We start from the raw sequence: 15,903 nt of genomic DNA on the forward strand, positions 1-15,903 counted from the left end.
AAGGGGCTTAAAAAACAACAACAAATAAACCAAACCCACCTCCGGTGCTGGGGATTCCACATGCTCCCTTGGAAGCTATTCCAGAGCTTAAATATCCACATGGTTCAAAAGTTTTTCTAATCTCTAACCTAAATCTCCCTTGCTGCAGCTTAACACTTTTACCTCTTGTCCTCCCTTCGGTGGCCATGGAGCACAACTTATCCCCAGTCTCTATAACAGCCCTTAACATGTCTGCAGACCATTCCCAGCCTGCTTTTCTCAAGACTAATCAACCCACTTTTTTTAAACCATCCCCTGCAGGTCGGGTTTTTTAAACCTTTGATCATTTCCCGTTGCTCTCCTCAGGACTCAATCCAATTTGTCTTCATCTTTCCTAAAATGTGGTGCCCAGAACTGGACACAGGACTCCAGCTGAGCCAACCCCAGGGCCGAGCAGAGCGGGACAACAACCTCCTACAACACTCACGTTAATACACCCCAGAATGATACCAGCCTTTTCCCCAGCTGCGTCAATAGGTGACAGCCAGACAGTGTCTGAGTGAGTCCATTAAAGACCATTCTCCCTCCCCCCATTATTCAAGACAAGGGACACTGGGTGTTCAAGAAACTAAATTCTACTTTATTCTTTTCAAACCAAGAAATAAAAGTTAATTCTAACCCCCACCCGCATCCAACGCCCAGCTCGGCACGGTGGATTTCAGCCCCAGCTCAGCACATTGCTGCACCAGCCACACACGTGCCCCAGGGAAAGAGGAACAAGTTAAAGCTGGTAGAAAAGTGCTAACAATCCATGAGAGAGGCATTTGCCCGGCCTCCTCCTCTCAGCAATGGGGAGTCACTGACTCCTCTCCACATCAGTCCTCTCGGGGCTTCAATTGTAGCCCTTCGGAGTTGAAAGACAACTTCACCCAGCACTTGTAGGACATTTCCTCTCTCTCTATGACATGTGCAGTGAGTTCACAGTTCTCAGACTCAGCTCTCTGGCTCGCAAGGGCAAACAGTGCCCTTTCAAGGCCCAGGACACCGACCCACCCACCCTCTCCCCCTCCTAACTGTATCTCACATCCCTGCAGGGATCAGGCAGTCACTTCCTTCCCCATTGCAGTCCCTGACTCCTGGAGTGCGTATCCAGCACTCGCCCTCAGTGCTTTGCTGACAGACACTGGTCATTTTCACTGTTCAAAGAAGCAGCAAATTCGATGTGAAAAGAAAATCAGTGAGGACTATTGTGGCAAATTATCATTTCTCTTTTGAAGTCCCCAAGAAATCTGAGCTACATCCCATCAAACTAATTTAATGTCAAATACGTGACAGAACAGCCTTCACCAAAAAGAGAAAACCCCACACTCCAGGGTGGGCTATAAACCACTTTCCTGTTCATGAAGTGAAATCCCAGAGAATCCTAAAACTCAAAATCTTGGGAACAAATTTGTCCATTTCCTGCTGAACAGGCTAAAGCTCCTTTCCTCAGCACCGCCACATTATTTGGCTGGTTACTGACAAAAGCTTTAGCATCCTTGTGACAAAAGAAAGAGGAAAAAAACCCAAACCACCAAAAACTTCCTATCTACAAATGATCTGGATTTGGCGGGAAAAACTCCAGATGCCACTTTACCAATAGCTGGAGGTTGGGCTTGAAGCTCAAACTGTGCTTTGGGGTTAATTTCAATTCCCCCTTCAGGAATGGGACATTTTCTTCTCCAGCCCTCAGGGGCCTGATTGAGGATCAAAGAAATCAAAGCCTGGTTCCTAAGCATGGTGGGCAAAGGACACTGTGGTAAATGACACACGTGAAGGTGGAGGAGTAGAAAGGGAAAAGGATAAACTCTGCACGGCTTGGGCAGAGGCTGCTCTGTGAGAGATGTGTGACATTGATGGGGGCGGGAGGGAATCCCCTGGACTCATCTCATCATCTTCAAATAATACAGAAGCAAAACCACCACATTATTTTGCTATTCCTGCTCCAGCTCATTTAGACTCTATTGAATGCTGGCGGATAAGGGAGAAACAGCACAAAAAGTGAAATGCTTTTCAGCAGAACCTGGAGCAATGTGAGGCTGTCTGGGAATGAGACAATCTCACTGCGAAGGGGGGACTTAGTGACTCTAACAAGCACTTTGCTAAGGGGGGATTGGAATGAACTGCTCAGGGTCAGTCTAGACTAGAAAAAGGGGCGGAGGAACAAAGGAGACGCACCAGCTAATCCCAACCACTTCTCCTGCCCTAGACAGACGCTCGGAGGCTGATATTATCACTCCCCATTTATTCCCTCTCTGGAAGGCACAGATTTGTCTCAGGTCATCCCGCAAGCTGCTGGCAGCTTTGGGAACAGAGCTTACGTCTCCTGAGTCCCAGGCCAGTGCTCTACCCACTAGGCAACACTGCTTCCCTCTCACAGGCTGATGCTGCTGTAGCAGAGGTGGGAAATCCAGACTGCCAACAAAAGGCCCTGTGGGAATCAGGCTCTGCTAATGGTGCTGTCTGAATGCAGGGGGGGCAGGGAGAAGGGGCACAGGAGGTGAGAGATGAGGCAGCACCTCTCTACCCCTGTACTCTCCCTCGCCTCTGATCCCATCATCCCCAAACACTCGATAGCCCAGCACCCAGCTCCCCCTGCTTCCCAGCTACTCCAGCCCCAGCCATTCAACCCCCAGTGTCCTCCCCAGAACCCATCGCCCTGGTCCCTTAATGGTGGATCCCCCCAGAGCCCAGCGCCCTGGGGGATTCAGGGAGGGGAGGAGTTACCAGCCCCCAGGGACACTCCCCATAGAGGAAACAGCTCCAGGTGAGTAGGGGAGCCCAGCCCAGGGGCTGGTGGAAGATGGGGGGTGGGGACCAGTGTGTAGAGTGAAGGTGGAGCCTGGCCCAAGTGTCCTTCTCCTCATCTCCATGGCAGGGGGATCCCGGCTGGGAGGGGAAGGGAGAGGGGGGACTTCAGCCAGGCAGAGGGAGCAGCTGGAGGAGTTTCTCTCTCCCTTCCCCCATCTGTGGCCCATCAGCTCAGCAGCCAGGGCTGCAGCAGGGAGGAGGGGCTGATTGGGGCTTCTCCTCCTCTGCCTGGGGTTTGCTTAGACCAGGCAGAGCCAGAGGGTCACTGACCAGCTGCTGCTCATAATAATTGGAGATATACCAATCTCCTAGAACTGGAAGGGACCTTGAAAGGTCATTGAGTCCAGCCCCCTGCCTTCACTAGCAGGGCCAATTTTTGCCCCAGATCCCTAAGTGGCCTCCTCAAGGATTGAACTCACAACCCTGGGTTTAGCAGGCCAATGCTCAAACCACTGAGCTATCCCTCCCCCCCATGGGCAGCTGGATCCTTGGGAGCCAAACACCCCTGATGTGTGTGGGAACAAGGAAATGGGTTTGTCACCATGACTGGCCCCAGTCAGGGCCCTGAGAGAATTTCCCTGCTGTGTGGAGGAGTCTCTGATATCCAACATTATGTTTGCTACTCTTGGACCATGTCCCACACTGAGAACATCTCAGAGGTTTCTTCCCTGTGCAGATTTGCAGATGCCTGATACTCCAGGAGCATCATATTAACCTTCCCCCACATTCAAGGTCTCGCTGTTGCATGGGTCACTGAAGTGTGAAGTCAAATTGAATCTTTTCCTGCAGTCAAGCTATTCCTAGCGTTTCTCACCCTTGTGGATTCTCTCATGTTTGGTCAGCGCTGAGCTCTTACTGAAGCTTTCCCCACAGTCAAGGCATTTATAATGCATCTTTCTGGTGTGGATTTCCCCATGTTTAGTAAGATTTGAGCGGTAACTGAAAGTTTTCCCACACTCGTGGCATTTAAAGGGTCTCTCTCCTGTGTGGATTCTGCTATGTATACTAAGGGCTGAACTTGAGATAAAACTTTTCCCACACTCAAGGCATCCATAGGGTCTCTCTCCTGTGTGGGTTCGCTGATGTGTAATAAGTGTTGCACTCTGACTAAAACTTTTCCCACACTCATGGCATTTAAAGGGTTTCTCTCCCGTGTGCACTCTCTGGTGCACAATAAGCCTTGAGTTGTGTATGAAGCTTTTCCCACAGTCAAAGCATTTATGGGGCCTCTCCCCAGTATGGATTCTCTGATGTCTAGTAAGTTTTATTCTGTCAGGGAAACTTTTCCCACAGTCGAGGCATTTATAGGATTTGTCGCTTGGTGTGTGGTTACTCTGATGCTTAGTAAGGTCTGAGCACTTAATGAAAGTTTTCCCACAGTCAAGGCATTTATAAGGTCTTTCTCCTGTATGTTCTCTTTGGTGTTCACTAAGCTTTGACTTCTGAATGAAGCTTTTCCCACAGTCCAAGCATTTATGGGGTCTCTCTCCTGTGTGGGTTTTCTGATGTGTATTAAGGGTTGATTTCACACTGAAACTTTTCCCACACTCGTGGCATTTATAGGGTCTTTCCCCGGTATGGATTCTCCTATGTCTAATAAGTGCTGAGTTCTCAATAAAATCTTTCCCACACTCAAGGCATCCATAGGGTCTCTCTCCTGTGTGGGATCGCTGATGTATAATAAGCAATGAGTTATGATTAAAACTTTTCCCACACTCATGGCATTTAAAGGGTTTCTCTCCTGTGTGGGTGATCTCATGTCTAATAAGCTCTGAGCTCCGAATAAAACCTTTCCCACACTCACAGCATATATAGGGTCTCTCTCCTGTGTGCACTCTCTGGTGTACAGTAAGCCTTGATTTCTGTATGAAGCTTTTCCCACAGTCAAAGCATTTATAGGGTCTCTCTCCTGTATGCATTCTCTGATGACTAGTAAATTTTATTCTGTCGATGAAGCTTTTCCCACAGTCGAGGCATTTATAATGCGTCTCTCTGATGTGGATTTCCTGGTGTTTAGTAAGATTTGAGCGGTGACTGAAAGTTTTCCCACACTCAAGGCATTTAAAGGGTCTCTCTCCTGTGTGTATGCTCTGGTGTATAATAAGGTTTGACTTGTGAATGAAGGTTTTCCCACAGTCTAAGCATTTATAAGACTTCTCTCCTGAAATTGTTCTCTGATGTGACATAAGCAGTGACCACTGCCTAAAACGTTTTCCACAAACAAGGCATTTATAGGGTTTCTCTCCCGTGTGCAGTCTCTGGTGTACAATAAGAACTAGCTTCCTAGTGAAGCTTTTCCCACAGTCTAAACATTTATAGGGCTTCTCTCCTTTGTGGGTTCTGTGATGTGACATAAGCTGTGACCTCCCATTAAATCTTTTCCCACACACAAGGCATTTATAGGGTCTCTCTCCTGTGTGCAGTCTCTGGTGTGTAGTAAAGTTTGACTTCTCATGGAAGCTCTTCCCACAGTCCAAGCATTTATAGGACTTCTCTCCTGTGTGGGTTCTTCGATGTCTAAGAAGGTTTCCACTGAAATGGAATCTTTTCCCACAATCAAGGCATTTGTAGGGTTTCTCTTCATTGTGACTTGTCTGCTGGATGGTGGTTTCCTTGGGATTCTTCCATCCTCCATCACATTCAGAGGATTCATCCAGTTTCTTCCTGGGATAGTTTCCCAGCTGCAGCTCTGATCTGTGTCGATCTCCCCAGGCATTTCCCTGCTCCAAGCACTGGGAAATATTCCCTTCAGCTCTTCTCAAAAACCTCTCATGTGGTTCCACTTCCTCAGGACCTTCCTGCTGCTGATTCTCCTCTTTGTTCTCACTCACTGTCCTATCACCTGCCGGGAGAGAGAGAAGCCAGACAGGAGTCACTGCCTGTGCCGGGGAGAAATGACAGAAAGGGGAATAGCAAAGAGGGAAAACACAACACAGTCACTGCTGGGGAGATGGAGACACTGGATTCTGCCTCCACATCCCACCCCAACACTCCCAGGGAAGCTTTTTCCTTCATTCACCAGATGTTTCTGTCTCAGTTTCCCTGACTCCTCACCTGTGCAGGTGCCTCTCGGGCTCACACTTTCCTCAGAGGCCTGGAGATCCAGGACCCACGGCTCTTCCCCTCGTTCCAGCTGGGAGATCAGGTCAGGTTTGGGAATGGGGAATCCTGCTGAGGGGGTGAAATCAGGCAAGCTCAAGACACATGGAGCATTGGTGGAGTATCTGTCACAAGGAACATTCCCTGAGATTAACCTGACCCTACATGGGACTGTAGTAACTCAGAGCCCTTGGGAGCAGCAGATAGCCGAGGCCATGGAGGTGTTGTTACCCCCTCACTAGGAGGTCTCAGGGTAGATGCTCTGGGGGACTTGCTGACACACACACAGTTTGGGTGTTAAACTCCTGCCTATTTCCAAGCCTGCAGCACCGAGAGCCCTCCCCACGGATGGAGCAAGGTGAATGGTGTGTGAAGGAGAAAAAAAATACAGGCAGGACAATCCCCTGCTTCTGGCTCCTGGACAGCTGGAGAAAGGGGATGAATTAGCCTGTCCATTAAGTTTCTGACTCCCCTGTTCCCTTGAATGGGGTATGGAGATGCAAGTCTCTCTCACACCGGCTTAGGCATCGACTTCCCCTCTTTTCCGTGGGTGCTCAACCCTGCCTCTGTCCCAGGCCCTGCCCCACCTCTACCCACCACTTCCTCGCCCCCATTTCAACCCCTTCCCCGAAGTCCCCGCCCCAACTCCGCTCCATATTCTAACTCCTTCCCCAAATCCCTTCCTCCCTGCCTCCCCGAGTGTGCAAACTGCTGTTTGGCGGGGACACGGCACGCTCGGGGGAGAGGAGGAGGTAGGGCAGGGGAGCTTTGCTGCTATAGGGTGCAGAGGACCCATGGAGTCGGGGCCTATGTACACTGGAGCTGTGAACTATGCGACCCTCCTCCTCCTCCTTGCTCACCTGACCAGATAAGATCCTGACCAGAGTCAGATACGCAAACCTCACAGCTTCCAATAACCAAGGGGTCGGGAATCCCTTACCCAGCGAGGTCACCGTCTCATGGTTCTCCTGCATGACGTCCCTGTAGAGGGCTCTCTGAGCGGGGTCCAGCAGAGCCCCCTGTCCCTGGGTGAAATATACAGCCACCTCCTCGAAGGTCACCGGCATCTGAAACACCAAAAGGCCCCGGTCATTACCTGCTGCCCCAGCCACAATGCCAGTAGTCATGAGGGAGGAGACCCAGAAAAGCAGAATCCCACCCCAACCCTGCCCAGAGCAAGGAGGCTTCAGGGGGTGGGAGGTGAGAGCTCCTTGTTCCCCAGCACACGGAGCAGGGCAGGGTCTTCTCATTTCCCACACACCTGCCAGCCACAGGCTGATCCGGGAAGCAGAGCTCTGAGCCGGGGACAGGGACAGGAATCCCAACAGCTTCCCTGCGTATTTCACAGCAGCCTCTGGCCAGTGGGGTCAGGCTCCAGCACTGGGAGTCTGCTCAGTTTTCCCAGCCCTGCCCAGGGGGGTGTTTCTTTGCTCAGAAATGGGGGAATGTCCCTCCCTCCTCCCACACGCCAATGGGCCTGTTCAGAATATTAGGCTCCAAGTTGAACATGCCCCAGCGGGTTTATCACACCCTGTCCCCTCCCCCTCTACAAAAACTCCCCCCTGCAGCTCCCTGAAAATCCCCTACCTGAGCTGGCTCCATCACAGCCATTTCCCTTCACTGTCCCCTGGAAGACGGGAGGATCTGGAGCGACAGGTGGACATGATCCCTCAGCCTGTCGGGGTGATGGGGGAGGTTTCAGAAGGGGCTTGAGTCCATTTCACACCCCAATTCCCCCCAGGCTCTCTCCCTGCAGACAGACGCTCTGGACTCTGCCACGGTGGGAAAATCCTCAGTCACTTTATCACAACACAGACCCGGCCCCTCCCACCAGCACTGAACCCCCGAAACCCTATTTTACCCCCCACCCCAACCCCCAGGACAGAGTCACTAAGACAAATGCTAGAAAAGAGCAGAATCAAAGAAGCCACTTTGGGGGGTTCCCCCAACACTGGCCCTGGGGGCAGCGCATCCCCCCAGCAGCGCGGGGTCTAGGCAGAGGCAGGATCTGGCTTCTCCTCTGTCAGCTCCTCCCCTTGTTCCCAGGAGAGTCAGTTGGCCCAGGGGGTGCAGGGAATGGATCCGGGCAGGGCTGGGAGCTGGGAACCTCCCTCCCCACTTCTTGCTCCTGCTGCCCCTTTCGGTCTCACCCCTCCCCTTCCTGTCTCCTTCCCTCCCGCTCTGCCTGGGAGAACTGGGGACTGTCCCGTTCCCAGGGCGTTGGCTCTCCAGAGTGAGCCTGGCTGTGTCACTGGGGGCAGCAGCTCAGGGACCCCCCGACAGAGGGGAAGCCCCTCCCCCTCTGGTACAAACTCACCAGCTGGTCCCTGAACGGGGCCCTTTGTGCAGAGTCACTGTCCTGCCCAGACCCAGCCCTTTCCTCCGGGTCTCTCCATCACCTGCAGCCTCCAGCTCAGGGGCTGGTGTGGGCAGAGCCTGGGGCTGCCCCAGGGGCTGGTTCCACCCACCGGAGAAAGCTGTGCTCTCCCCCCTCCACCCGTTGGACACAAAAGGGGGTTAATGAAGGTCTCCCCTTGGCAAAGACCCTGCTGTGGGAGCAGTAGCTGCTCAGTCAAAATCAAAGTGCAGATCAAAATTCAAGAGGCAGCATCAAGGAACACAGGTCCTAATATCATGGCTAAGGCCCCCTTAGAGTCACAGATATTTTTAGTAAAACTCATGGGCAGGTCACAGGCTGTAAACAAAATTTCACGGCTCATGATCTGTCCATGACTTGTACTATACCCTGCACAAAATCTTGGGAGTGCTCGGGGGGGATAGCATGGGTGTTGGTGAGAATGTGGCTGGTCAGGGGGATGGCCTGGGGGGTGGGGGGAGAAAACCGTGGGTGCTGGGAGTTAGCGGCCGGGGAGCTTCGCGGGTGATCGGGGCAGCGGTCTAGGGGGCACTGTGGATGATTGGGTGGGAGCGGCCCAGGACTCCCGGTGGTGCTGGGGGGTGGGGTTGGTAGCGCTCCCAGGTTCCTACCCAGCTTCTCAGAAGCAGCGACATCTCCCTCCCTAAGCTTCTAGCTTCCATGATCTCCTGTGACAAACTCGCAGCCTTAATCATGAGCAGACAGAGACAGACACCTGCCTCCTCTGCCTTAGCAATAACCTGCCCCCCAACCCCTTATGAGGACAATTCAGTGGCTGCAGATTTCATTTGCTCACCTGGACTCACACCAGAACAGAACCAGGTCGAACCGATCTGCTTAACTGAACTGGAACCAGACTTAAAACATCATTTTTCCTCTTCCTCAGCGAACCTGAATCTGAATTGAACTTGGGAAAAAATGGCTGCCAGTTGAAATGAAGTTTCAGCAATTTTCCAGCTCAATATTTGTCAAAATAAAATAAAACCTACTCTGATCTCCCTCATTATAAAAGAAGACACCAAAACAACCCCCAGGCATGTGATCGCTACCGGAACGGCCTGTCCCAGTAGGAGAAGAGAAGGGGGCAGTCCACAGGAGCAGGGAGAGACGGGGGAGAGAAGTGGGGGCTCCCTGTCCCAGAAGTTAACATTAACTCTTCAAGGCCAAGGAAAAAGGCTGCTCAATTCTTCTTCCACTTAAGACAAGTCTCTTCTCACCCGCCCCCACCCATTGGGGCAGCTCCTCCCTCCACCTGAGGCAGGCCCCATGCCCAAATTCAGTTCCCCACTGAAGCAAGCCACAGGGCTCACTCCCAACCCTAACCAGAATTGAACATACCGACTGCCACTGAACCCGACCCAAACCCCAATTCCACTCCTTGCGGCTCACAGTGACTCTGGTTGGACACGGAATCCTGCGCAGAAATCAGACCAGCCCCTGTTCAGTGCTGTCAGCCCAGGAGCCAGACCCCCAAATAAAGAGATTGTCTTTAAACACAAATATGAAATTGGAAGCAGGGTGTGTGTGTGTGTGGGGGGGGGGATTCTGGGTGGACATTTGCCTGGTAAATTCTCAGCTCTTTGGGGTAAATCTCCTGCCGGCCCCTATCTCTCAGTGACCACCTTTTCTAAAAGCAAAAGTTGGACACTTGCAGGAACCCCATCCCTTCTCTCCCCAATGCCACACCCCCTGCTCCGCCTCTTTCCTCTGAGGTCCTGCCCCCTGGCCAGACCAGAAGCAGGGCCGTGATAACACCTGCACAGGGAGCCTGGGCCACTGCAGAGAGCCCCGGATTCTCCACCTGTCCTTGGCAGGGGGCTGGATTGCCGATTAGAGTGACCAGGTGTCTGATTTTGGACCAGAACAGTCTGTCAAAAAGGGATCCTGGAGTCTCCAGTCAACACCACTAACCGGCCGTAGACTGGTGACGGGGCTTGCAGGCTCCCAGCCAGCCTCCGCGCCATGCGGCTCCGGGGAAGCAGCTAGCATGTCCGGCTCCTAGGCCTAGGGACGGCCAGGGGGTTCTGCACACTGCCCCCACCTCCTGCCCGCAGGCACAGCTCCCAGTGGCCAGCCGGGTCAGGGCAGGGGACGAACTATCCCCACTCGCGATTGCTCAGCAGGCGGCTGTTGAGGGGTCACGGCACACGCTTCTCCCGCTGCTGCCGGCCCTCTTCTCCTCGCGCTGGTCCTGTGGCCGGGCTCCAGCTGCGGCACCTGCCCTGCAGCGACCCCACGGTCTGTCGCCCCATCCCCAGCACCCAGGAGTTCGAGGTATAGAGCCTCATCTCCGAGTGCTGGGAGTGAGGCTGCTGGAGGGGAAGGGAGGAGAACGAGACCAGGGCTGGACTTGTGGGTGGGTGGGGAGAAGGGACCTGAGCTGCAAGGGGCAGTTGGACGACCAGTCGAGCCAGGTGACTTCTCAGGAGCAGGGGTGCCCCTCCCCCCCACTGCTCCACTGCCCTGTGCAGCCACCACTGCTCCTGTCCCCCGCCTCCTTCCTCCCCGGAGCCCCCGGCCACTCGGACTGGAAGCGTCCTCCTCTCTGTTGTGTGGGCTGGGGGGAGGCTGATGTTGGGGTGTCCCGCTCCCATGTACCCAAGTTCCATTAAGCTGGGGTGACGGGACAGGGGGAATCTGTGTGTGATGCTGCCATGGGCGGCGAGTTCTATGGTACTCTATGGCAGCTCCGGTACTGTATGAAGCAGGGTCTCTCCCTCAGCCCCGCCTTCTGCCCCCGGGTGCCCCCCCCCCACATCCCCCTGCCAGCCCCTTCTCGCAGCCCTTGGGTGGGTGGGTCTGTGTCCCGCCCCAAGCGACCAATGGGAAGCTGCAGGGGCAATGCCTGGGGGTTGCTGCACGTGGAGACCTCTGGCCTGCCCTGCCTAGGAGCCTCAGGTAAGCACCACACTCCCCCACCCCCTCCCAGACCTGCATTCCGACCCTTTTCCCACACACACCCCCCCGTCATAAACACACAGCTAAGAAGGGTAGCATAAAATCTCTTCTTTACCTGTAAAGGGTTAAGAAGCTCAGATAACTTGGTTGGCACCTGACCAGAGGGACCAATAGGGAAAGAAGATACTTTCAAATTTGGGGGGGGGGGGCGGGGGAGAGGCTTTGTTCTGTGCTCTGTGACTGTTCTCTGGAAAGACAAAGGGAGAAACTAAGCAAGTAATCCTGTTCCTAATGAAATGATGCTATTTCTGTAATATTAGATGCAAGTAATAGCAAGGAAATGCGTTCAAGTATCTTTTGTTTTAGCTTGTGAATTTTCTATATGCTGAGAGGGAGGTTTATTCCCGGCTTTTTGTAACTTTTAAGTTTTGCCTAGAGGGAAATCCTCTGTGTTTTAACTCTTACTACCCTGTAAAATTACCTTCCATCCTGATTTCAGAGATGTTTCTTTTCCTTTTTTTCTTTGTAATAAAAGTTCTGTTTTTAAGAATCTGATTGGTATCCTAAAACCCAAGGGTCTGGTCTGTGCTCACCTTAGTTACTCTGAAGCCTCCCCAGGAAAGGGGGTGAAGGAGCTTGGGGGGATATTTGGGGGAACAGGAATTCCAAGTGGTTCTTTTCCTGAATCTTTGTCTAACTCACTTGGTGGGAGCAGCAATACTGTCTAAGGACAAGGAAGAATTTGTGCCTTGGGGAAGTTTTGAACCTAAGCTGGTAGAAATCAGCATTGTGGGTCTTTCATGTGGGTCCCCGCCTCTGTACCCTAGAGTTCAGAGTGGGGAGGGAACCCTGGCACCCCCCCCCTCCGGCCCCCAAACTCCCTCCCACAGCTTGCACCCCCACCCCTGTCCCACACATCCCCCTCTGGCCCCCAAACTTCCTCACAGAACCTGCACCCCCCCTTCCTACACACTCTCTCCTGCCCCCAAACTCCCTCCCAGAGCCTGCACCCCTCACCTCCTCCTACACCCTCCCCTCCTGCCGCAGCCTCCACAAAGCACCAAAACTCCATCCCAGAACCTGCACCCTCCAGTCCAGCCTCGTTCCCATCAGCCCCATAATTCCCCCTCTGCCCCATCACCCTGCATCGCCCCAACCTCCCTTCAGTGCAACCACCACCCTTGCCCCCATCCCATCCTGCCCCCGCTCCCCCCTCCTGCCCCCGGCCTCGCAAACCTGTTCCCGCCTCAGCCCCCTCCCGCCCCCCGTGTGTCTGTCCCACCAACAGCACGGCCCGGGCTGGCTCCCCCCGTCCCGCCCCCACCGGGGCTGGCGGCAGCTTTCCCGGGCCCCGGGCGGGAATCGCAGCCAACTCCGCGGGGAGCAGCCCGGGGCCAACCCCCCCTGCAGCCCGGGGGTGCCGGGTGGGGGGGGGCGGGTCTCTCTCACCTTCCCTCCGAGCGGGGCCCCCGGGCCGGGCCGGGGGCTCTGCCCTGGGAGAGGCTCCTGGGGGGGAGCAGCGGGAAGGGCCCTGCTGGAGATTCCCCTCTCCCGGCTGCAGCCAGGGCTCCGGGCTCCCAGCACCAGCCGCCCCCCGGGGCTCGGGGATCTCGCCAGGAGCCTGGGAGCCAGAGTCACCGCAGCGGCTGCGAGTCACTTCCTGCGGCCGGGCCTGAGCCCAGCGCTCGCTGCCCGGAGCCGCCTCCCGGCTGCTCCTGGGTCCTAGCGATCAACTCGGCTCAATGCAGCCCCTGCCCTAGATCCTGCCTCCTGGGGCCCCACCGCCCCTGGGCGGGGCCGCTTCTCCCAGCGCTATGTAGGTGCCCTGCCTAGAAGCCTCAGGATCAATGTGGGGGCAGAAGGGAGCCGGGCAGGTCCCGGGGCGGGGGGAGAAGGGGGGTTTCTAGGGAGACTCGGGTTGTCCCAGAGGATCCAGGGGTGAGGGGAGCCGGGACGCTCTGTGTGTGATTCGCTCTGGTAACAGACGGGCACAGGTGGGCAGAGCTGGGCTCTTGTCTCCACACCACAGTCACTGGCTACCAGCCCTGGGCCGGAGCTCCCGGCTCTGCTCCCCTGCTCCGGTCATAGAGCTGTCAGAGCTTTGCCACTGGGCTCTTCCCGTTACGTCTTAGTCTAGACCGGGGGTGGCCAACCTGAGCCTGAGGGTACGTCTACACTACAGGAGTAGTTCGATTCAACTTAAGTCGAATTTGTGGAATCGATCTTATGAAGTCAAATTTGTGTATCCACACTAAGGACACTAATTCGACTTTGTGGGTCCACACTAACGGGGCCAGCGTCAACTTTGGAAGCGGTGCACTGTGGGAAGCTATCCCACAGTTCCCGCACTCCCCGCTGCCCATTGGAATGCTGGGTAGAGCCCCCAATGCCTGCTGGGGGAAAAATGTGTTGAGGGTGGTTTTGGGTAACTGTCATCATTGAACCATCACTCCCGCCCTCCCTCCCTGAAAGCGCCTGCGGGCAATCTGTTCGTGCACTTTTCTGGTCAGTGACAGCGCGGGCGCCACAGCACTGCGAGCATGGAGCCCGCTGCAGTTATGGCCGTTGTCAACTCCTCGCACCTTATCGTCCACCTCTTCCACAGTCAGCTGCTGAGAAATCGGGCTACTTTTCAATGGTGCTGCAAGCACTGGTGGACCATAGGGGACAGTTTACCAACATCAACGTCGGGTGGCCAGGCAAGGTTCATGACGCGCGTGTTTTCAGGAACTCTGGTCTGTTTAGACGCCTGCAGGAAGGTAGTTTCTTCCCGGACCACAAAATAACTGTTGGGGATGTGCAGATGCCTATAGTGATCCTCAGGGACCCAGCCTACCTGCTAATGCCCTGCCTCATGAAGCCCTATACAGGCGCCTTGGACACTGACAATGAACTCTTCAACTACCGGCTGAGCAAGTGCATAATGGTGGTGGAGTGTGCTTTCGGACGTCTCAAGAGGAGATGGAGAAGCTTACTGACTCGCTCGGATCTCAGTGAAACCAATATCCCCATTGTTATTGCAGCTTGCTGTGTGCTCCACAATCTCTGTGAGAGCAAGGGGGAGACCTTTATGGCGGGATGGGAGGTTGAGGCAAATCGCCTGGCTGCTGATTACGCTCAGCCTGACACCCGTGCGATTAGAAGAGCTCAGCGGGAAGCGCTGTGCATCTGGGAGGCTTTGAAACCTAGGTTCCTTAGCGAGCAGCGTGACCTGTGACTGTTCAGTTTCTTTACAGAGAAGCTGAACCTGCCCCTATTTCTTTACCCAGTTACTGTTGACTATCTCTGCAGTTACATACCCTGTTCACCCCGTTTCCCCCACTTCCAACACACGTGTAAAAATAAAATACATGTTCCATTGTTACTTAACAAAGGTTTCTTTATTAATGACTTTGCGTTAAAAGGGTTGAAACTGGGACGCAGACAGTGCTGGGTAGGGTGTGCGGTGATGTAAAGACTGCCTCTAAACTCGAGGAATGACAGGCTCCTGCTCCCAGAGCGGTCTGCAGTGCCGGACTGGTTGTTTCAACGGAGCCTGCCATCCCTCCTTTTTGGGACTCTGTGTGTGAGGGCTATGTGACCTTGTGGCGGAGGAGGACGGACACAGATTCCTCTGCTGCGTGGCTCTGTGGTCCAGGACAAGGACCGCTGCATAAGATCTGTAACCGCCCTCCCCAGCTACAAAGTCACGTACCCCCACACCCACACAGAACCTGGAAACCACCTCCCATACCGACCAGGGTGCCTACTGACTGCACTGTGTGTGTGACCTGCTGTTGATCCTGCCCCCATGTCTGTACCCTGGTAAAGGTGACTGTCCTATGCAATTACCAACCCCCTTCCCCACCCCTCCCTTCAAACACAGTCTTCTGTAAAAAAACATGAAGGAAACAGTAATTAACAGCAAAGTATTTTTAATAATTAACTAGACAGTTAGGGGATGAAACTGGCATTGGGGCTTGGGTGAGTCAGCAAGGGAAGGACTTCTCAAAGTTTAGGGTATGAGAGCTTTTGGGTACTTGAGCACTCTGCTGGGGTGCAGTGACAGTTTTCACGGCCTCTGGCGCCCCTCCTTCTGGTTATTTTGGGCGAGGGGGGTATGGGACTTTGTGGCGGGGGGAGGGCGGTTGCAGATACACTACAGGGGGGCTCTGTCCTCCTGCCTGCGGTCCTGCAGAACATCCACAAGGCGCCGGAGCATGTCTGTTTGCTCCCTCATTAGTCCAAGCAGCGTTTGAGTCGCCTGCTTCTCTTCCTCACGCCACCTCTCCTCCCGTTCGCTGTGTGAGCGCTGGTACAGAGAGAGGGTCTCCCTCCACTGGCTCTGCTGGTCCGCCTCGGCTAGGGAGCAGCCCATAAGTTCAGCGAACATCTCGTCCCGTGTCTTTTTCTTTCGCTGCCTAATCTTTGCCAGCCTCTGTGAGGGGGATGCTGTGGCAGGTCTGGAGACAGTCGAAGCTGTGTGATGGGAAAAAGGGAGTGAATTCCTTGCAAAGATACATTTCTGCGAACAATGAACACAGCCTAGTCTGTCTCTGTGAACAAGACCATGCACAGCACCTGTCTCGTGCGCACTCCTGCTCCAGGCAATCCGGAAAGCATAAACTCTGCCCCTGTTCCACCCCATCGCAGTCTCCCCCGACCCTTGGAATTCTGGGTTGAGATCCCAGTGCCCGATGGGTCAAAAATCATTGTCGCGG

The 15,903-nt window shown here is 54.3% G+C and overlaps 1 protein-coding gene and 1 long non-coding RNA gene across 5 annotated transcripts; both read right to left on the reverse strand.

The window, feature by feature from the left end:
- Nucleotides 1–598: 598 nt before the first annotated feature.
- LOC123345245 (zinc finger protein 260-like) lies at nt 599–6,922 on the reverse strand. 4 transcript variants are annotated; one of them, XM_044981984.1, is made up of 3 exons: nt 6,869–6,922; nt 5,884–5,997; nt 599–5,671 (listed from the first exon to the last, which is right to left on the reverse strand). In XM_044981984.1, the coding sequence occupies exons 1-3, from the start codon at nt 6,900–6,902 to the stop codon at nt 3,630–3,632; spliced, it is 2,190 nt and encodes a 729-aa protein (XP_044837919.1). In that variant the 5' UTR covers nt 6,903–6,922; the 3' UTR covers nt 599–3,629. The 4 variants fall into 4 exon arrangements, with proteins under 4 accessions (XP_044837919.1, XP_044837918.1, XP_044837917.1 ...); XM_044981983.1 differs by having other exon boundaries at nt 599–5,674; XM_044981982.1 differs by having other exon boundaries at nt 5,884–6,000; nt 6,869–6,918.
- A 27-nt stretch (nt 6,923–6,949) lies between these two features.
- On the reverse strand, nt 6,950–11,614 carry LOC123345283. Its single transcript, XR_006572761.1, has 3 exons — nt 9,102–11,614; nt 7,516–7,603; nt 6,950–6,995 (listed from the first exon to the last, which is right to left on the reverse strand). It is a non-coding gene; the product is annotated as an uncharacterized LOC123345283 (long non-coding RNA).
- Between the last annotated feature and the right edge of the window lie 4,289 nt (nt 11,615–15,903).

The sequence above is a fragment of the Mauremys mutica genome, chromosome 12 (assembly GCF_020497125.1).
Source record: "Mauremys mutica isolate MM-2020 ecotype Southern chromosome 12, ASM2049712v1, whole genome shotgun sequence".
In the NCBI taxonomy this organism is placed as follows: domain Eukaryota; kingdom Metazoa; phylum Chordata; order Testudines; family Geoemydidae; genus Mauremys; species Mauremys mutica.

Excerpts from the sequence above, each read along its gene's own strand:
- LOC123345245 (XM_044981979.1), bottom strand. The coding sequence starts at position 6,902 with ATGCAGGAGAACCATGAGACGGTGACCTCGCTGG. Across the intron at positions 6,001-6,868 it reads TGAGACGGTGACCTCGCTGG|CAGGATTCCCCATTCCCAAA; the intron begins GTAAGGGATTCC and ends TCACCCCCTCAG. Across the intron at positions 5,675-5,883 it reads CCCGAGAGGCACCTGCACAG|CAGGTGATAGGACAGTGAGT; the intron begins GTGAGGAGTCAG and ends TCTCTCTCCCGG.